Below are 20,686 nucleotides of genomic sequence, written 5' to 3'. Positions count from 1 at the left end.
GTTTGATTAAATGTCATTCTTTCTGAGCACAGTATACATCTCTCAATTTTGTCATGCAAAATAAATCTTGGGTTTAATTACTTGGAGTTATACAGCCCCACCCTTTGGCAACATGAACGGGATGTTTCCATAATATGCCCAGTCCATGGGATGTTGGTTTGTATTACTCCTATCAGCTAAAATATATTACAATGATCTCCGTAATCTCCTGTCAATAAACAATAGAAAGTGCCGTCAAACATCACCATCATCTCAAAATTGCTTACAAGCTTGCTCATGCTTGTTCTTCTCACTTGTCTCTATAGCCAAATTTCCCAATGGAGCATCCTAGCACAACATCTCATATGCAGTACTACCATTAATGAGATATAAGTGACAACTGACCAGCCTGGTAAATCTGAACGTAAACTCTAAATTGCTGTGGTCCCTAGAAATTTGAGCTCATCAGTGGTTATCATATTCATCACATATAGATCTATCCTTTGATCAGTGCCCCTGACTAGAAAACTGATGAGTCTATACGTAGGGTGTTGAATGAGGCATTAAGCGATGGCGTCTCTCATGAGACTCTGTATCACACGACTAAATAGACCAGAAAAGGCACACTTCCTAAACGCTGATCAGTACTATGCTGCTTCACAGCAAAATTTAGCTATTGCGAGCCCTGAATTCTCCTATATCACGACCATATAGATTTCCAGTGTAATGTCGAACGATTTCCAGCTTTTGGACAGTAAGCTTATGATGACTAATGACTCAACGCAGCGAATGAGAGTGTTTTATATATATATATATATATATATGTTATATACAATTCTTATTGAACTATTAGAGATTTCTCAATGTTTTCATTGGAAAGATTGAATCTGAATAATATCATTGCCTGTACTAAATTTTGCTCAATGTTAACAAGCTTAGATTATGAGAAAATGTAGTGAACCAAAGCGTTGAAAGTTTGGGAATCGTGTCAAAACATGTGCAATGTAGCACTCAAGCTGTTGGTGATAAGACCTTGCAATCCAAAATGCCTTGCTGTCCTGGTGCTTGCAAAATAGAATTTCTAAAAGCATCGCAAGCAACATTAAAATGGATTTTCACGCACGGTGTATATAATGATAAAACAGAAAACTATTCTTTTTCCACAAATCCATGTCTCTGGTAACACCATTGAAAGCCCGGATGTCGTTGGTATTTTATACTGATCGAAATCAGAGAGTATACAGCGATCTGGTATTGCTGCTTGACTAAATTAAGCATTGAATCAAGTAGTATATTGCTAGGTGATCTAATGAGAGAAATATACTCGCTAATCAGATCAATTGACTCATTGTAGACCCTGCATGAAAGATGGATATATAAAAAGCCGTGCAACTACATTATCTTCACTTTAATAGAAGCATGCCATGTTAGATCACATTAGAATACAAAATACAGCCTTAGCTATCTAATGAGGTACGTTTGAAAGACTCTAATAGGACACATGGGATATGTGATGATGTACCAAATATGAAAGGCTGATCTACGCTTCGCAACTGTTAATGCATCCTAAATCTCGGATACTTTGTCATATGCATTGACGTTAAATGCCATTCTCTATAATGCTCACGTTTTGATACCGCTCGACTTGGCCATGATGAACCTTCTGTCCCATATCTCGTAAACACTTTTTAGAAGCTTGCAACATTTTTTTTGACAGGTGCTGCATTTTGCATCCAGGGGACCAGGGAGAGACTTTATTCATGTAATTGGCCAAATTATTGAACCTCCATTGATCTTGTAAATTTTTTCCGTTCGACATTTGTCAACATCGATACTGATTAGGGCAAATCGATGGGTCCAAATCATTAGAAATTCACCACGCAGCTTGTTTAGAAACTTATAACAAAGATGATCGAGATCAAAAGTGCCAGTAGGCAGGCAATTCGACACACTTGCATAGTAGAACTTCAGATCTGATTATGGCAAGTGATACTCTTCTTTAAAATGCCGCAATTTGCCTGGTAACTTTTGACCCTTACCCCCAGCATCAAAGAAGCCAATACCTTTCTTTTCATCTACATTTCTTTCGTCCTTTTCTGCTTTCGCAACTTGTCTCTTTTCTAGACACTTTAAAGAAAGGCACTTTAAGAATTCATCTAACTCTGTAGCTCTTGAGATATACTCAAAGGGAAACACTGTTAAATTAACTGTGTTTCGTACAATCCATCATCACCCCACTCTTTTTAAACCTACATCTAACATCAACGATACAACAATCCACCATCAACACATTTCATCTCAATTATGGCCCAAGAATCAACTGCATCTGTATCAGAGACGATAGAATCAACAGCGAATGGCACCCAAGACTCCTTACTCATTCAATTAGTGAAGCAGGAAAATGAGAGCGGGGCCCTGGCTCCACATCCAGATCCTGCCATTGAGATGAAAGTGGAGCAAGACACCATCATGGCTGAAGCAGCTCCAATATGCAATGAACCCAGTCTGATGAGTGATTCAGCAGTGAAAATAGAAACCGTTGAAGGAACAGCAGCAGCAGCAACAGCAGCACAGAAGGATGATACCCCGGTTGAGCCAGCATTGTCGTCGTCGTCGTTGTTATCATCGGATGTTTCGGTTGAACCACAACAGCAACCACCATCAGTGCAACAACAACAACACCAACAACAACCCGTACAACCTCAACAATCCACTGTACAATCCGAACGACCTTCTTCACTAATTACTCCTGATACCGCCTCCATGTCTACTACAACCGCAACCACATCTGTAAGCTCTGAGTCTGTCAATGCATCAACATCAAATCCTGTTCCTGATCCTGCTGCAACTACGACTGAGAATACTGCAGCCCATGAGCCTGCTACACAGCATGCTGATTTCATTCCTGCTTCAACAGGGCAACCAGCGCAAACTGCCAATGTTCAAGCTACACAAATGCCAGTCAGCGTTCATGCGCAGAATGCAATTTCTCAAACAACAACACCTGCACAGACAACAGCTACTACAACAGCTACAGCTACAACAACCACACCTACTACGCAAGCTGCTACGACCCAGTCAACAATACCAACGCCAGCACAAGCTACACAACCACCGCAATCGCAAGCAGCCACAGATGCCACTCCTCCTACTCCCACCACAGCTTCCACCACCACAGCGACTACAGCGACTACTTCACTCCCAGTTGCTACACCACCCACGCCTGCTCCCGCTCCTACTCCAATTACAACATTTGAAGAAATCCAAAAACAATTGAAAAATACATTAGATCATGTGGAACAAAGAAACATGGTCAGTGGATTCCAAACACTGAGTAAAGCTACAGGTGCTGTGGTGGATCACTGCGAACAACTAGGTAAGATTTATATATAGTCAGAAATGAATTTCATGCTAAAACCTCATCAATGCATTAGGTTTAACATCGGATGATCACCCTTACAATGCCATAGATAGAGAACAATTTTGGGCTGGACTTAACAATTGCTGGTTATATGCACTTGCTCAACGACATGAACCTAGCAGTGATGCTGAACGTTTGACAGATCAACATTTATACAGTCTACGAGAGATGGTCGTGTCCTGGGCAGATAAGCTGGAGCGATTCGGTCTGGTGGATTATGAGATGGGATGGTGGGAGGCAGACATACTGGCGGCTATTGATGGCATCTTGGCTATGAATTATGCTGCTGCTCAGGCTGCTGCCCAAGCAGTAGTGGCTCAAGCCGCTGCTGCACTTTTTGGAGAAGACGTTAATATGTAAAAAAAAAAAACGAAACTTACAATAAATAATAGATACACCTTTTTTTTTTTTTTTGAATATCATAGAAATAAACATTGTATATAATTAATAATCTTTCGTCTAAAATATAACATCTATGCTAAACTCGTTTTATTCGTCTTCCATGTCTTCAATGTCAGGAAGAGGAAAATTCAAAATAGCTGCTACACCCGTTAATTGATTCAGTTCTACACAACAACCATCAGTATGCCAGATCAAACGATGATAGATCAACCCAATCCACTTACGTTCTCCTGAAGGATGCATGCTGGAAAACACATAGACATTGCCATTCTGTGCTCTCACTTGTTCCACTAAGGACACATACTTTTTACGAGTAGCGATATCTGCTGATCTAAACAGCTCGTCAGTCACTAGTAGTGTGCCAATGGCCCCTCTGTTGTTGGCTTTAGCGACATCTGCAAAGCCATAAAACGCTCTATCAGGATCTAGGTTCATCATTTCATAGAATTTATCCAATGCTTGCACTTCCCGAGCAGCCTTTGTGTCTGATAATTTGGCCTGTACTGAGGGGTCTTGCATGACCTCAGTCAATGCATGCTTATGTCCGCTGGAGCAATGGATCAATACAAACTTGGACTTGTTCTCCATAATGACCTTGTTTTCAGTTTTCTATGCAAATTGTGAGCACATTAAGAAGCCACTGACGATATCAATTGCCTACCACTGCCTGGTCGAAGATGTAAGCATACAGTTGATCCTTGACGAAGCCAGGGCTAGCAATGATCACAGCTTTCACAATATCAAAATGAACATGACGTAGGATGCCTTGGTAGATTTGCTCATAGAATCGAGTAAGTCCCTTGTCGTGGTTTGTTACAGAACCCTTTCTCTTTCTTGGAATAGGACTTTCAATACGCTGACGAACAATTGTCATATGTTGTGTTAGGAAACAAATGTTGGCTAAACCCTCTTGACAGACCACTGCTGCGACGTCTGCTTGTTTGGTGATATCGCACGCATCTTCCACACGCTCCAGTGCAATGGTGTCCCATTCAGGCTTGAATAAGGTGAAGTTTCGATTCAGTTCCAAATCAATTGTGTGATAACTGCCCATCTATCATACAGACAGACACATGAGCATACAGTGATTGATCCTCAATTCGAGTCCATACCTTGACATATTGATTCTCACTAGCCACTTTACCATTGATACGCAACAAGCCCACGTTGGGATCGAAATCGACACTCTCTACAGTGATGGTCAAGTTGAGACGCACTCGCTGACTCGAGACAGAGCCTGTTGAGCTTTCTGATTGCAAACGACTATGGATAGACGATTAAAAGGCGAATAATAGACTTTTGAAATCTAGTTTTACCGAATAGTTGTTGCTTTGATCAAGTCGTCTTTGGATATCAAATTGTATACATGCCACATATCTTCCAACTCTTCAGGAAGAAGTGTGATTGAGCCCGATGCGTCCTTTTCTAGAGATTTGCTGATAAGCTAAAGCAAGCAGGTTACTGGTTAATACGATGCTGTTCTTCTCGGCATGCTAGAATTACCTTCATTATATATCAACCACAAACTTAGTTTGCTAGTGAAGTTGCAGAGAGAAAAGAAGGAAAGAATGCAAACAGCACCAACTGCGAAAACTTTACATTTTGTGCTACTGCCCACCAATCAAGGCTTGATTTGAAAGCACTGACTTGAAAACCATTACAAAAGACTCAATGGCTGATATATCACAAACGTTCAGGCTAGTTTCAAGTTGGTTAGAACAAACTATGACATTTTATTGATCTGCTGTAATTATTATGGGTTTGAGTAATCTATTGATCCATTCTATAAGACATAGCTTGAAAGTCCATGTACAAGTATGGTTGTGTCAGCAGTGGAATGCCACTGATGGGGGCATAAGTGTCGAAAGAGTTAGAGCTCAAATCGTTCGCTGTCTTTATAGCATCAAATCCCAACGTGGGTTCAGTATGATCTAAGATTGCAGGTGGCAGTTGATGCTGGGTTTCTGGAAAGTTGATTTGAGGAGGCATAAGATCAGCAATAGGAGCAACTAGGACATCAAAAGGCATTGCTACCTGATCCATTTGCGAGTAGTCGATGATGGAAGCGCACTCGAACGGTGGTGGCGTATATGTATTTGATACTGGTCCACAATAGTAAGGATGAACACCCATTGCATCATAGTATTCTAGAGATTGCAGAGTAGCTGTAGGTTCATAATCGCTCGAGAGAGAAGGCGAGAGACCACTGAATTGAGACATTATTGAGAATGCAGATGGCGAAGCTGATGGGTCTTGGTAGGAAGGTTCACTCAGTGTTGGGCACAGAAGTAGATTATCAAAGCAAGTTGTAGTCGTCAAAGAATCATCATCCAGCGCATTGGTCAAATTAATAGTGATATCCACTGCTTGCAATGGGTTGAAGAACGTAGTGTCTGGCAATAGGTATAGCTGTTCGTTTGAACAATCAATCGGTCGAACTTGAGGATGGAGATCTCCACCTGATGACTCAGTCTGCACTGCAATGACACTACTGTTGTTTGATTTCTTGATCTTTTTTGGTGTTTCACATCTTCTACGAGGGCGATATTTGTAATCAGGGTATCTATATGACAAGTCAATCAGTATGGCACGAGCACATATCTTAAGCAGCGAAACACTCACTGTAGTTTGTGCTCCTCTTTGGCAGCAAGAGCTTTCGTGTAATACTCTTGTCTTTCTTCAGCCGTGAGTTCTTTCCATTTCATTGATAGCTTCTTTGAAATGTCTTGATGTGTTGCACCCGGATATTCCTTGCTGACACTGGCTTGATGTTCCATGCGAAAGATCATGAAGCTATTCAATGGACGAGGAATGACTGATTTTCTACTCTGGGTCTTGGTGATGTTCATTTTGGGCATATTGAGGTAAACGAATGAAAAAAAAAAACGAGTATAATGGACTTTAATTTAATATCTGCAGAAAGGAAGAACGATGAGAACATGATGGATAAATTGTCTAGATATTTATACCAGATCAATGTATATATATATATATATATATAAAATTCATTGTTGCTCGGATATTGGTCATTTTTAGTAAGCATATATATATATTAATACCTTACTTTCCTTTATTTAATGCATAGATGTATAACTACTAGTTCTATTCATATCTCCAAATCACACTATCTGTATTAAATTACCTTTCAGTTCTATACATGTCAACTGTGTTCTTTTAAGGGGCTCTCTGTCGAATAATGGCGGGAATTGAAGCTGCCTAAAACAACATGAATAGACTTAGGTAGCGCGCCCGAACAGAAAGAAGCCAACTGCACCCTCTTTTTGTTTCTCTACTTTTCATGGAGTTTTTCAAGAGCACAGTTTTATCTTCTGCTAAAAGACCAGAGCTAGTACCTGGCGAATCGCTGCTCATTCAACAAGGAAATATTGGACTCTATGACGGGTAATATTGCCAATTTAGTGCGATGTTTACAACAAGACTCAAAACGCAAAAACAGAAAGCATAAAGTAGACCAGTATCAAGACGGTGTGTGCTATCTGACTTCCCATCGCATCATCTACGTTGACAATAAAAATCCATTGGAATCCTCGGTCGAACTTGGACTACATCTCGTAAAAGACATTGAGAGCTACGTAAGTTGATGAACCCAAGATTTGCTTGCAGACGTTTCATTACATTATTGTGTAGGGCGGGTTCTTGAGATCGTCGCCAAAGATCATTATCAACATTGATTCAGTGGCATTAACAACCGAAACAATAGAGCCGTCATCGAGAAAAGGATCCTCGCATAGTTTGAATACAGGCAACTCAAATGGCAGCGTATGGGCTTGCCCTATCTGCTTCTTCTCAAACAAAGCTTCGTCGGAAATGTGCGAATTATGCGGTGTTCGTAAGCAAGCAGATGCAGCATCTCCCAGCATAAATACAAACACTGTTACCGACAGCAGCGCATGCCCTGTTTGCACATTCATCAACCATCCCAGTTTAAATCAATGTGAGATGTGTGGTGCCGATTTACCGCGAGAAACCGTACCAACTGCCACAACAAGCTCAAGCTCTGCTAGTTCTACAAATAACAATTCATTGTCATCATCATCAAAGCAAATCCGGCTCTCATTTAGAAAAGGAGGACAATCAGGTTTTATGAGTAATTTAAAGGGAGCACTGCGCGTAAAGCAATGGGAAAAGGTATGAGATACAATAGTGACCAGAGCGTCTTGTCCTGAAAGATTACACAAACTAGATATCCACTCCAACCACAGAACCGACAGCCCCAACCGTGCGAGGCGTTGGCATCAGTAAGCATCCATGAATCAAGAATTGCAGTTAATACTAAACGAAATGGTAAATAATAGGCGCAATTGAAGATCGCATTCACAAGACAACACTGGAAGCAAATGAGACCATGACAGACGCATTTCAAGATTTAGATAGATTGATGATGAAGGCCACGGAGATGGTGAAGCTAGCTGAAGCCATTTCCAACAAAGTGAGCAAAGATCCTGCCAATGAAGATAATGAGATGTCCACCCTGCGTACTCACTTGCTCAATCTCGGTATTGCTTCTCCTGTTACAAAGTAAATTTCGTTATATATTTATTGCGTCTATCACTTACCAAGTCAAATTTTAACAGAGGATCAGCTGGCTCTATATACCATCAAGAATTATCTCGAGAGTTGGCTGATTTCCTGGCGAAATTTTTCCAGAAAGAAGACGACATGGAGTCCCTGACAGATGTGTACTGTCTGTTTAATCGAGCAAGAGGCACAGGTAATTTCAGTTCATTATAAAAAAGTAATGCATGTTGCTAATAGCTCAACATCCAGCACTAATTTCCCCTGAGGATCTGTATAAAGCAAGCCAGCAGTTTGAGCAACTCAAGCTGCCATTTCGTTTGAGAAAATTTCCCAGTGGCTTACTCGTGATTCAGTCCATAGATATGAATGATAACAGAGCCGCTTCTCGAGTGCTAAGACACGTCAAGAAACAAGGAGGTGGTTTAACAGCGTTGCAACTGGCAGAAATTGAGAAATTAGCATTGGCCGTAGCCGTGGAGCAATTAGATGTCACCGAGAGAATGGGCCTTATTTGTCGCGATGAAGGTCCTACTGGATTAACATTTTATGAAAACTTGTTTCTCGTTTCCACTACCTCATGATAATAAATGGGAGCCAATTTTTTGCGAACCTTTTTTTTTAATATCAGCTGTGCCATACATACTGAACATTGCTTAAATTACACTTGTTGAGTTGAACAAAACTGCATCCAGCAGTGTGTTCGTCTTTTAATGGGACATTCGGCATGGAATAATATTTGTTTACAATCATGTAGTTAGAGAATAAGAGCCAAACAACGAGGACGAGGCGATGCACACGGAGAAGAAGATAATAGCATGGACTGCTACTCATAAACTGATTTTCGGTTGAAGCAATTACAGGATTATCGCTCAAATCATCAACATGATACTGATGAGTATAAGGATGATGTAGACGCTGCTCTATCTTCGAACATTATTTATCAGATGAAGAACATTTACTTAATAAAGACAAAGATCAGTCAAATAATTCGAGCGCAGTAGTCGAGACAGTTACCAACATCACACTGAAACTGAAGCAATGTCATTCTACCTTGTAGAGACATCGTCATGATAAACGGATAATGTAATAATAATCTACGGAAGATATACATTGTTTACTCATGATAAAGACAGCACGTTCTGTGAAAATTTTGGAAATTTCAAAAACAACGGCACTTGTAACAGCGAGAGTAGGTTTGAACTTGACAAAAAAGATGCCAATGTAAACGATACCGAAAAGAGCTACTGCAATGAGTACAGGTCTACGAGTCTCAGGCGATGAGGATTCCGATGTACGAAAGGTATACGGTCTATCACTATTCTGTTTATTATTTAAATCAATAATAAATAAGTACTGATAAAAGCATTTCACAACAGTTGCTTGATTCAAATGATTAGCCAATCAAATCGCTAAAAAACTCCGCTGACCTAAAAAAAAATTGCGAGGGTTTCCCCCTGTTTTGGTGTGAGGCAAAATTTTAAGCTCCGCTATATATAGCACTATAGCCGTTACTATCATCAAATTTCCCTCAGGTGCTAGAGCATGCCTTACTTACACCACTTAGCTTTTAGATTCTGGCATTGAGACTCTCAATCATCGCTAAAGTAAGTAACGATAACCAAGTGGAGGCGGCCTATCTACCTCCTAGCCTCGGATAAAGTCTTGTTGAGCTTCAGGGATAGGCACATCCACACAACGTAAAAAAGGTATGCTTCAAAGAAACATAATAATAATAAAAGAAAGAAGAAAAGAACATAATACTATAAGAGTATAGTAGTATGTAGGTAAAAAAAAAAGAAATGCTCACACGAAGCAAGTCAAAGAAAAGCATAACAAACACAACATCAAAGATGTTTAAAAAAAAAACTCGTTGCTGTTGCAAGAAAAATGCATACATGAGCAACGCGCATGGTAGTAATAGTCGGATGTAAAGCAACATGATACATACACACAACTGCAAAAGCAACAGTGGTATTATAAGTTTGCGATACAACATAATGACTAATGTTGTTTCATGTAAAGCTACAGAGGAAACACTACCAACAAAAGAAAAAGAAGAAAAAATCGCAACAACGCAAACATCATGAATGCATTATCACGAGAAAGGAAGCAAAAATATAAGCGTTCAAAGAAGTTTTATATCATTGCGACCAGAAAAAAGAACGTACTTACCACTTACCATAGCCACAGATAGACCAGAAGAGTATGGGCAATCACCGGAGACAGACCAGAGAACGAACATGCACCAAATACAGCAGACCAGGTTAGCAGCAGCAGCAGCAGCAACACCAGCATCATAGAAAAACTAAAGAACGAACACCATCAGCAGAGAGCAGGCAAAGACCAAAAAAGTTACTTACCACTTATCACCACCACAAGTACACCAGAGAATAAGCAATCACCGGAGATTGACCAGAGAATAAGCATACATCACAGATAGCAGACCAGAAAAGATTAGACTAGCAGCAGCCGCAAAAAACATCAGCAAGACCATCAGCAAAACCATCAACAAGACCATCAGCAAAACCATCAACAAGACCAGCAGCAAGACCAGCAGCAAGACCAGCAGCAATTATCAGCAATACCATAAAAAAAACCGAAGAACGAGCGATACCAGACATTAAACAAAGACTAAAGAAGCAACCGCCATAGATAGAGACAAAAGAAGCAACTACCAGATATCATAGCCAAAGAATCAGACATCGGAGAGAGCAGAAAAGTAATGGCAGCAGCACCCACGTCTAACAGGCAAAAACATTATTGAAACCTAATAAAAAAATTCGATTAGTGCTGATTCTACGTCTTCCAGTGCTCGTTATCGAATAGTACCTACTGTATTCCACTTCAAAGAAGCAGTATCAAGTGCTTGTAACAGTGCAAGACCTTGTCATCAGAAGCTAGAGTGTTATTTCAATCAAAAGGGTTCCAAAACCAACATGGTTTGATACTAATCGCGTTTTGCAAAAAGGGTAAAAAAAAACAGGGTATTGAAAAAATGAGAGGACGCGCTAACCGACGTCACGACCAGTAGATTTGACCTCAACCTTCTGTCGTGGTGGCAGCCGCAACTGCTGCACTTTAATTTGAAATTGTGTAGTGGGTATTTTCGTGTTCAAATTTGACTTGATTTCACATTCTTAAAATGTTTTTGCTAAATTTGACTATAAAAAATGTCGTTGTAATACTTTACTTTCTAATAAATTTATAAAGAGTCAATGAAGGCGCATCGAATGATGCTGGCTACATTTAGCTTTCAGACCAAAAATAATGAGCAATTTCCAAAAATATGAAAACAGGTTTTCTCTGAATATTTCAAAATTTAGCATATGAAAATCTGATAGAAAGAGTTTCCAATTTTACATTTCATCTTTATAATCAATTTGTTATAATATGTATCATAGGAAAAGTCTTCATTTTTGACGTGAAAAACGCGATCGTTTGATTTTCAAGAATTTTCCCTTGCTAATACTCATGAAAAAACGAGAATTTTCAGGAATTTGCAACGACCCAAAAAATTCTGAGATAAGGAATTAGTTAATAAGGCGTGGCCAAGAGGAGGCGTGTGGTGCTATTCCAAGCGCTCAAAACGCTTTGTAGCTGTGGAATTTGAGGGTAAATAGACTAAAACTCACGGAAAAAAAGAATAAAAAACAGTAAAGTCAACTTAATAAAGGTATGTTTTATTATCAAACTGACAGGTGTAAAGTAAACTGAAGTATCTCTACTGGCCAAGTAGATGATCCTTCTTATATACTATAACAATGGATAAAAGTTCTATTAGTTAGATTGACAAATAAGTCAACTCAGATCAACTAATGTCTAATCATGCTAAAAGACAACTCCAGCAAGCTAATCATGATTTTGCTTTTGCTTGGATGAATAATTAGACTCTCATCTGAAGTACCCAGATCTATTCTTTCTACTGTAGGGGGGAAAGTGTCCCGTTCGTTTAAAATTTTGTTTTTTTTGTGCAAGTTTTTGGTCATTTCTTTGTATACAAAGTCGAAATATATATCGTTTGAATGAGAGAAAGTAGTGCTATTTATACATATTTATAACTTTTTCAAAAACTAAAATCCAATGATTTTATTGGTCAAAAAATAAATATAGAAAAATGTACATTTTATTATAAAATCATTAATAGTGAGTTGAACCACCTTTGCTCTTGATGACAGCCTTGATTCGGGCAGGCATACTATCAGTATATTTCTGGCACTCTTTTTCTGTTATTTTGTACCACTGAATGTTAATACGCCGCTCTAATTCTTCTTTTGTAGAGGGCCTAGTGGGATACTTATTAAGACGAAGCTTTAGGAGATGCCAGACATGTTCAATGGGATTAAGATCGGGACTTTGGGGTGGCCAATCCATAATTTCGTCTAGGTTAAACCCATTGTCGGTGAACCATTGTTTAGTAATGCCCGATGTATGCGGTGTTGCTCTGTCTTGTTGAAATCGCAAATTAGATGGTGTCTTCCCAAAGTGCTCAAGAGTGTCGACCAATGATGTCTACAAAATATCGACATACAAGTCCGAGTTTACGGAGCCTTCAATAATGGTAGTACCATAACCAGGCCCCTCCGCTGTTATACAACTCCAGAACATAACCCCACCGTCAATTCCCTGCACTTGAGGCTTGACTTGATGAGGCTGCATAGTTCGATCACCATTCGTCCAGTAAAAAGAATTACCATCCGAGCCCCAAAGGTTTATTCTTGTTTCATCCGAAAACACCCAACGACGCCAATCAGCAATAGTAAGATGCCTATGCTTTTTAGTCCACGCCAATCGAAGCCGTTTGTTTGTCTTGCTAACAAAATTGGTCTTTACTTTTCTACGAGATTCCATTTCGTCTCAATGACTTGCGGATGCCATTAATTGACATATCATGGCCCATCGATCTTAAACTTTCTTGTGCTGCTCGGGGATTATCTAAAGCACCTGATCGAAGTCCTCTTGACACTAGGGACATAGTTTTAGCACCAAGTTTTTTCGGTCTTCCGCCAAGAGGTCTAGCTGGGTCAGGGCAATATAGTTTTCTGAGCCTTGTAAGAGTAGAGTTACCCACTCCTGGATACAAATTCTTTATTTTTGAGAGCGAAAGACCACGTTGGAGCAAAGATTGGAGAACGTTACGCGAATCTTGTGTTAAACGAGCAGGCTTAATGAAAGTTTTGAAAAAAAATAAGAAAGTAAAGATATCAACCATTTTATATTCTCTAGAATTATCCAACTAACATTTTTGCCACGTCTCACTTTAGCTGGCTATACTGGGATTAAAATATAGTCCAGCCATAAGGTTTTTATGTTGCTGTAATCTCTATAAGCTGTTCTATCGAACGCAGTATGGGGTAGAATTGTTTTCTGAGCTTTGGCAATATACTGGGTAAAAGTCAAGATTATTTGAACGAACGGGACAGTTTTTCCCCCTACAGTAGATCAAACTCTTGTGATCCGTGGGCAGGGTAAACCGCCTCATATAGAGAAACCGATGAAACCTCTCTAATGAATAACAAATTCCCAAAAGCTCACGTTTCGTAGTACTGTAATTGCGTTCAGAAGGAGAGAGTTTACGCGATACCAAACCAATATACCGAATTTCATTCTGAATCACTTGGTACAACAAACCACCAATTGCAGTGAGACTAGCATCAGTAGCTAAATGAAATCGACATGAGAAATTAGGGGTGGACATAACCAACGCATTGGTAAGTGCATACTTCAAATTTGCAATAGTTCTGTCATGTCTTGCCGTCCAGACCTTCGACAAATCTTTACACTGCTTCAACGAGTCGAGATCACCCGTTAAGCGAGAATACATCGGAATAGAAGATCGGAAATAGGACATCAGACCCAGAAACAAAGCAAGCTGTCTACCAGTCTTAATAGGAGGCCACTGCATAATATTGGTAAGTTTTCTTCCATCAGGGACTAACTTGCCATCAATTACACTCCATCCTAAAAGGTAAATGCTTCTCTGAGCAAAGACCACCTTCTCTAGATTCAAAACCAGATTAGCCTTTGTCAAACGACGAACCACTTCAGCAACAAGTTTAAAGTGATTTTCCAAGCTACCCGAGGTACTACAGGTTATATCATCAACGTAGCAGAACACTGAGTGGTCATCCTTGGTAGAATTGGGAGTAGCAGCATTGGACGTATTCAGATCTGACAACAGATTCTGCAATGTACGAACAACTACTGAGCCAACATGACGAATACCGTACGCAGCCTTCCGAAAGGTGTACTGAGTATTGCTAAACGGCGAAGTAAACGAAACCTTATGAGCTTGCGAGGGATCCAATCCAAAACTGGTAAAACAAGCATGGATATCCAGACAAGTATGAATCGTTTTATTCCCAATATTCTGATGAATAGATGAAATCAACGGCAACTGTTGTTTGTCATCAACCTCCAAAATCGAATTCAACTTACGGACGTCTAACACCACACGAGGCTTAGACATGTCATAATTGCCATTCGAATCTTTCTTCTTCACCACCAACAACGGATGATTGAAGCGGGTATGACTCGCCGATTGTTCGATAACGCCTTCATCAAGCCACACTTGGATCTGTTTATTAACAGCATCCCTATAGGCCTCCGCAAGTGGGTATTGAGCACGATAGGCAACACAACAGCCAGGTTTAGTATCCAGCTTGATAACAGAATCAGGCAAATTACACTGAGTATTTCTCATGTCAATTTGCGAATTCTCCAATAACAGTTCATTCAATAGCCTAACGTAAGGAGCACGTTCATTTTCACTACCAAATGGATGGTGATTAGGTTAAATCGAGTCGTCAACAGGATCTGGCTTTCTGGGACCAGTCTGAAGATCATGCTGACTCACTAAACCACTAATACCGATACCAATCTTAGAGAGAACATCCACTCCCAATAACACATGTACATTTTCTTCTGAATAAAATATAAAAACTTCAAATGAATGTGAACTAACAACTTTATTATAAGTAACATTCAAGACCACAGAACCAACACGAGGAACGGTAGTCGCTTCATGTGCCAACTGTACAACACTGTCAGCAGCAGCAGCTTCAAAACCAGAATGAGTACGACCTCCTAGATGATCGAAAAACTCGTCAGTAATGCAACTAAAAGTCGCACCAGTGTCTACGATGCCGAAACAAATGACATTTTGTACCACAATTGGAACACAAATGGCATTGGAACGCAATGTAGGAGGTGCACTAAATACAGCATCAAACTTACATTCTTGAGCAGACAAATTCTGCACCAACAAGTCAACATCAGACACAGAAACACTTTCCATACCATCAACAATTGAAGCCTGAGCTCGACCACACAGGCCCTCAGCATCGGTGATAGTATGACCATCTGATTCCGACATTTCCACATCAGAGTCAACCTCAGTGTTCTCAGTCTCCTGAACAGAAGACAAACCAGGACTAACTTCATCCCGCACAGGAACAGGAGAAACAACGACAGAAGCAGCAACCGAAGACGCAGCGGAATAGGCATTGACCTCCCTGCTCTTTTCCCGAAGTACGGCAGCACCAGCCTCAGACGCCAAAGCCTTGTTCACCATGGATTGTACTGTTGGACGCTTCATCATCATGCGAACAGTCTTCGTAGGACCAGAAGAACCACCGTTGGCACACGAATGACCCTTTCCGTAGTGTCCATTGCATTCCTTGCACGATTGCTCCGCACGATGTTGAGCCATGGTCTTGCCAAACTTCGAGACCCTAGGATCCCTGATACCAGAATTAGAACGACGCGAAGAAGCCCCACGAGCACCAGAAGAACTCGGTTCCTCGTACCATCTTGACTTCTTAGCCTCATTGGATACTGGAAGGTGTGAAGCATCCGCTTCTCTCTTGCGAGAGCCCAAGCGATCAACATCCTTACCGACCTTCTCAATAGTCGTATCCAGACGGCGGGCCACAGAAGACATATAGTCGATATCATAGAACGAAGCTTCGGAAGCTTGGCTCATTGCTACAGTAAGCAAGCGAGAAACAGAATTCGGGAACGCATCGAAGAACACCAGATCAGCCACATGCTTGTCAGACACCTCGGATCTTGCTCTCAAACCCTTAAACCGTTCCAGGAAGGAGTCAACAGACTCACTGTCTTGCTTCGTGCAAGCCAAGAATTCACGGATCCGAGCAAACCGACTTTGCTCCCTAGGAACACCGTAACGAGAGATGATCGCCTTCTTCACAGCGGACCAAGAGATCTGCGCATCCCCTTGTCCTTCGACAAATTCATTCAGCCAGTTACGCAGGTCAATACCCAAGCAACGGGGCAACAAGCGGGACCAGTCGGTGTCAAGACTCATTTCATGAGAGATGAGTACATCCTCAAACCGACGAATACATGCTTCAACATTCGGAAAACTTTCCCTGTTACTATCCCTAATCAGGCCGGTCCATTGAAATAAGGGAAGACCGTCAGGTACAAAAGAGTTGACAGCCTTGGCAGCAGAGCGCAACGAAGAAAAACCAGGAGGCAATCCAGATCCATCCGATGTCAAGACAACCAGATCCAACAGAGATTGCAAGTCAGCAGCCCTTTTGCCCAGCAAAAGACGTAGGGGTTCCACCTCCTATTCTGGCTGACCGCCAGCCTTCGAAATTTCGACAGTCAGACCACGAACTTCTTCACGCAAATCCGCAACTGCGTTTTCCAAGGAGCCAGCAGGATTAACAGTAACAGTAGTATGTTCTTGAGACATTTGAGATAAAATGGAGTAAACGGTTGTAGTATAAAATCAATAGTGATCCGGATTACACGGTTAAAAAAAATGTTGTATCCAAAGATACAACATCAACAAATTAAGATAGATTTCAAAAAAGGAAGACTATAAAAAGTAACAAGATACGAAAACTAAAGATTTATTAATTGATTCAAACACATCCTATTTATAAGAGATCATTACTGATGAATTATCAATCTATCTTGTTGTTTCAACTGAGTCAATACATCGTATCATGTTTATCTAATATCAGTCAATTGAAGGATCCGATTCGTTCGATCAGCCATGATGATACGATCTGTAGCCATCATTATCCTTCACTATCAGAGACCATTATAATCGATTATATGATTCACTTCTGTGTTGAACCTAATGTCCTAATGTAGACAGTGAGAAACAACGTAAATCATGATCCGACTCTTGCCGAGTTACTGAATGTCCGCAACCGCTACAGACTCAACATATTAGATGAGTTGATTTGGGTGATAGGATAATAGAACCAATCTATTATCCTGAACATGCCATATGGATCGTAACTGAATTTTGCTTCATGTCAAAGTTTATGATCTGATGTGATCGGTGCTTGAACTGCTTGCTTCTACGCATTTGGAGATCTAGTTTAGAAATGATGCATCACATTTAATAATTTTATGAATCTTACGGATAATAAATGTCTCCCTGTTGTCTACAATATTATAGTTTAGGTATTAAATCCATTTTATTCACGTAAAAAACTACACCTTTTCAAATGAGAACATCAGTTGGGCCGTAGTGTCACCCAAGCCCATCAAGGTTACTCAAATCGACCCTTATGGCCAGTGCTCCTGCATTGATTACCACTTTAAATCAAACATCAACAACATTTGCCAGATATCGCAATAGCAGCACCTATTGCTCTCTATCATCACTAATCCTACAAGCTAGTTGCAAATGTATAAATACTCTTCTTTTTTTCCTCAATTCCAGGATCTTCAATTCATTTTACACACAAATAAAATCCAGTTGATTTCTATTGTATTTTACTATTGCCTTATTTTTTTGTGAAGTCTATTAAACTCGATTGCACTGCACATCTATTTACAAACCATGCTTGTAATATACATTTCTTCTAAGCAATCATACAACTATGTAATTAAATATCCTTCCTTGATGTTCTCCCATTTTTCTTCTGCACCTGTTATTTTGTTGGCCGTCGCACGGCAATAATAGACACCACAAGCTCAATTTCACAAATCTGCACCCTCTCTAGTTTCGTTTTCCATCAAACGTATTCCTACGTCAAAACATCTAGCAAAGATTTGTGTCTTCAAATTACAATAGCTGTGCCAATTCTTTAGAAATTAACTTTCGTACAATGCGGAACTTCAGAGACATTAGACAGAGCTGTAATCTATCTACTTACTTCACAAAACAAACTACTACGCCTTATTCTTAGGCCAAATTCTGTGCAAACTAGTCATTTTTAGTCACAAATAACTCATGCCACAAAGCGTTTTGAGCGCTTGGAATAGCACCACACGCCTCCTCTTGGCCACGCCTTACTAACTAATTCCTTATCTCAAAATTTTTTGGGTCGTTGCAAATTCCTGAAAATCCTCGTTTTTTCATGAGTACTAGCAAGGGAAAATTCTTGAAAATCAAACGATCGCGTTTTTCACGTCAAAAATGAAGACTTTTCCTATGATACATATTATAACAAATTGATTATAAAGATGAAATGTAAAATTGGAAACTCTTTCTATCAGATTTTCATATGCTAAATTTTGAAATATTCAGAGAAAACCTGTTTTCATATTTTTGGAAATTGCTCATTATTTTTGGTCTGAAAGCTAAATGTAGCCAGCATCATTCGATGCGCCTTCATTGACTCTTTATAAATTTATTAGAAAGTAAAGTATTACAACGACATTTTTTATAGTCAAATTTAGCAAAAACATTTTAAGAATGTGAAATCAAGTCAAATTTGAACACGAAAATACCCACTACACAATTTCAAATTAAAGTGCAGCAGTTGCGGCTGCCACCACGACAGAAGGTTGAGGTCAAATCTACTGGTCGTGACGTCGGTTAGCGCGTCCTCTCATTTTTTCAATACCCTGTTTTTTTTTACCCTTTTTGCAAAACGCGATTAGTATCAAACCATGTTGGTTTTGGAACCCTTTTGATTGAAATAACACTCTAGCTTCTGATGACAAGGTCTTGCACTGTTACAAGCACTTGATACTGCTTCTTTGAAGTGGAATACAGTAGGTACTATTCGATAACGAGCACTGGAAGACGTAGAATCAGCACTAATCGAATTTTTTTATTAGGTTTCAATAATGTTTTTGCCTGTTAGACGTGGGTGCTGCTGCCATTACTTTTCTGCTCTCTCCGATGTCTGATTCTTTGGCTATGATATCTGGTAGTTGCTTCTTTTGTCTCTATCTATGGCGGTTGCTTCTTTAGTCTTTGTTTAATGTCTGGTATCGCTCGTTCTTCGGTTTTTTTTATGGTATTGCTGATGGTTGCTGCTGGTCTTGCTGCTGGTCTTGCTGCTGGTCTTGCTGCTGGTCTTGCTGCTGGTCTTGCTGCTGGTCTTGCTGATGGTCTTGCTGATGGTCTTGCTGATGGTCTTGCTGATGGTCTTGCTGATGGTCTTGCTGATGGTCTTGCTGATGTTTTTTGCGGCTGCTGCTAGTCTAATCTTTTCTGGTCTGCTATCTGTGATGTATGCTTATTCTCTGGTCAATCTCCGGTGATTGCTTATTCTCTGGTGTACTTGTGGTGGTGATAAGTGGTAAGTAACTTTTTTGGTCTTTGCCTGCTCTCTGCTGATGGTGTTCGTTTAGTTTTTCTATGGTGCTGGTGTTGCTGCTGCTGCTGCTGCTAACCTGGTCTGCTGTATTTGGTGTATGTTCGTCCTCTGGTCTGTCTCCGGTAACTGCCCATACTCTTCTGGTCTATCCGTGGCTATGGTAAGTGGTAAGTACGTTCTTTTTTTATGGTCGCAATGATATAAAACTTCTTTGAACGCTTATATTTTTGCTTCCTTTCTCGTGATAATGCATTCATGATGTTTGCGTTGTTGCGATTTTTTCTTCTTTTTCTTTTGTTGGTAGTGTTTCCTCTGTAGCTTTACATGAAACAACATTAGTCATTATGTTGTATCGCAAACTTATAATACCACTGTTGCTTTTGCAGTTGTGTGTATGTATCATGTTGCTTTACATCCGACTATTACTACCATGCGCGTTGCTCATGTATGCATTTTTCTTGCAACAGCAACGAGTTTTTTTTTTAAACATCTTTGATGTTGTGTTTGTTATGCTTTTCTTTGACTTGCTTCGTGTGAGCATTTCTTTTTTTTTTACCTACATACTACTATACTCTTATAGTATTATGTTCTTTTCTTCTTTCTTTTATTATTATTATGTTTCTTTGAAGCATACCTTTTTTACGTTGTGTGGATGTGCCTATCCCTGAAGCTCAACAAGACTTTATCCGAGGCTAGGAGGTAGATAGGCCGCCTCCACTTGGTTATCGTTACTTACTTTAGCGATGATTGAGAGTCTCAATGCCAGAATCTAAAAGCTAAGTGGTGTAAGTAAGGCATGCTCTAG

The 20,686-nt window shown here is 40.0% G+C and overlaps 7 protein-coding genes across 7 annotated transcripts; 3 read left to right on the top strand and 4 right to left on the bottom strand.

Annotated features, from left to right (window-relative positions):
- Window positions 1-2,283: 2,283 nt before the first annotated feature.
- On the top strand, window positions 2,284-3,760 carry ATC70_002457 (uncharacterized protein; the record flags this gene model as incomplete). The annotated part of the gene is made up of 2 exons (XM_064821832.1): window positions 2,284-3,355; window positions 3,414-3,760. The coding sequence occupies 2 exons, from the start codon at window positions 2,284-2,286 to the stop codon at window positions 3,758-3,760; spliced, it is 1,419 nt and encodes a 472-aa protein (XP_064681518.1).
- Window positions 3,761-3,889: 129 nt separating this feature from the next.
- Window positions 3,890-5,311, bottom strand: CDC37 (hsp90 co-chaperone Cdc37; the record flags this gene model as incomplete). Its single annotated transcript, XM_064821831.1, has 6 exons — window positions 3,890-3,966; window positions 4,027-4,411; window positions 4,464-4,856; window positions 4,915-5,065; window positions 5,119-5,246; window positions 5,306-5,311. 6 exons carry the CDS (start codon window positions 5,309-5,311, stop codon window positions 3,890-3,892), a joined length of 1,140 nt encoding a protein of 379 aa, XP_064681517.1.
- A 261-nt stretch (window positions 5,312-5,572) lies between these two features.
- ATC70_002455 (uncharacterized protein) lies at window positions 5,573-6,660 on the bottom strand (the record flags this gene model as incomplete). Its single annotated transcript, XM_064821830.1, has 2 exons — window positions 5,573-6,365; window positions 6,425-6,660. 2 exons carry the CDS (start codon window positions 6,658-6,660, stop codon window positions 5,573-5,575), a joined length of 1,029 nt encoding a protein of 342 aa, XP_064681516.1.
- A 440-nt stretch (window positions 6,661-7,100) lies between these two features.
- Window positions 7,101-8,922, top strand: NRK1_1 (ribosylnicotinamide kinase; the record flags this gene model as incomplete). The annotated part of the gene is made up of 7 exons (XM_064821829.1): window positions 7,101-7,204; window positions 7,260-7,395; window positions 7,451-7,951; window positions 8,007-8,061; window positions 8,119-8,341; window positions 8,398-8,534; window positions 8,591-8,922. 7 exons carry the CDS (start codon window positions 7,101-7,103, stop codon window positions 8,920-8,922), a joined length of 1,488 nt encoding a protein of 495 aa, XP_064681515.1.
- A 4,852-nt stretch (window positions 8,923-13,774) lies between these two features.
- On the bottom strand, window positions 13,775-15,041 carry ATC70_002453 (Glycerol-3-phosphate dehydrogenase [NAD(+)]; the record flags this gene model as incomplete). Its single annotated transcript, XM_064821828.1, has 1 exon — window positions 13,775-15,041. A coding segment is annotated over one exon (1,267 nt), but the record flags the coding sequence as incomplete, so codon positions are not given.
- Window positions 15,042-15,131: 90 nt separating this feature from the next.
- Window positions 15,132-17,063, bottom strand: ATC70_002452 (uncharacterized protein; the record flags this gene model as incomplete). Its single annotated transcript, XM_064821827.1, has 2 exons — window positions 15,132-16,934; window positions 16,986-17,063. 2 exons carry the CDS (start codon window positions 17,061-17,063, stop codon window positions 15,132-15,134), a joined length of 1,881 nt encoding a protein of 626 aa, XP_064681513.1.
- Window positions 17,064-19,542: 2,479 nt separating this feature from the next.
- On the top strand, window positions 19,543-19,764 carry ATC70_002451 (uncharacterized protein; the record flags this gene model as incomplete). Its single annotated transcript, XM_064821826.1, has 1 exon — window positions 19,543-19,764. One exon carries the CDS (start codon window positions 19,543-19,545, stop codon window positions 19,762-19,764), a length of 222 nt encoding a protein of 73 aa, XP_064681512.1.
- Between the last annotated feature and the right edge of the window lie 922 nt (window positions 19,765-20,686).

Source organism: Mucor velutinosus (genome assembly GCF_035048745.1).
Source record: "Mucor velutinosus strain NIH1002 chromosome Unknown tig00000093, whole genome shotgun sequence".
NCBI classification, from domain to species: domain Eukaryota; kingdom Fungi; phylum Mucoromycota; class Mucoromycetes; order Mucorales; family Mucoraceae; genus Mucor; species Mucor velutinosus.
This window is presented reverse-complemented; position numbering and strand designations above follow the sequence as displayed.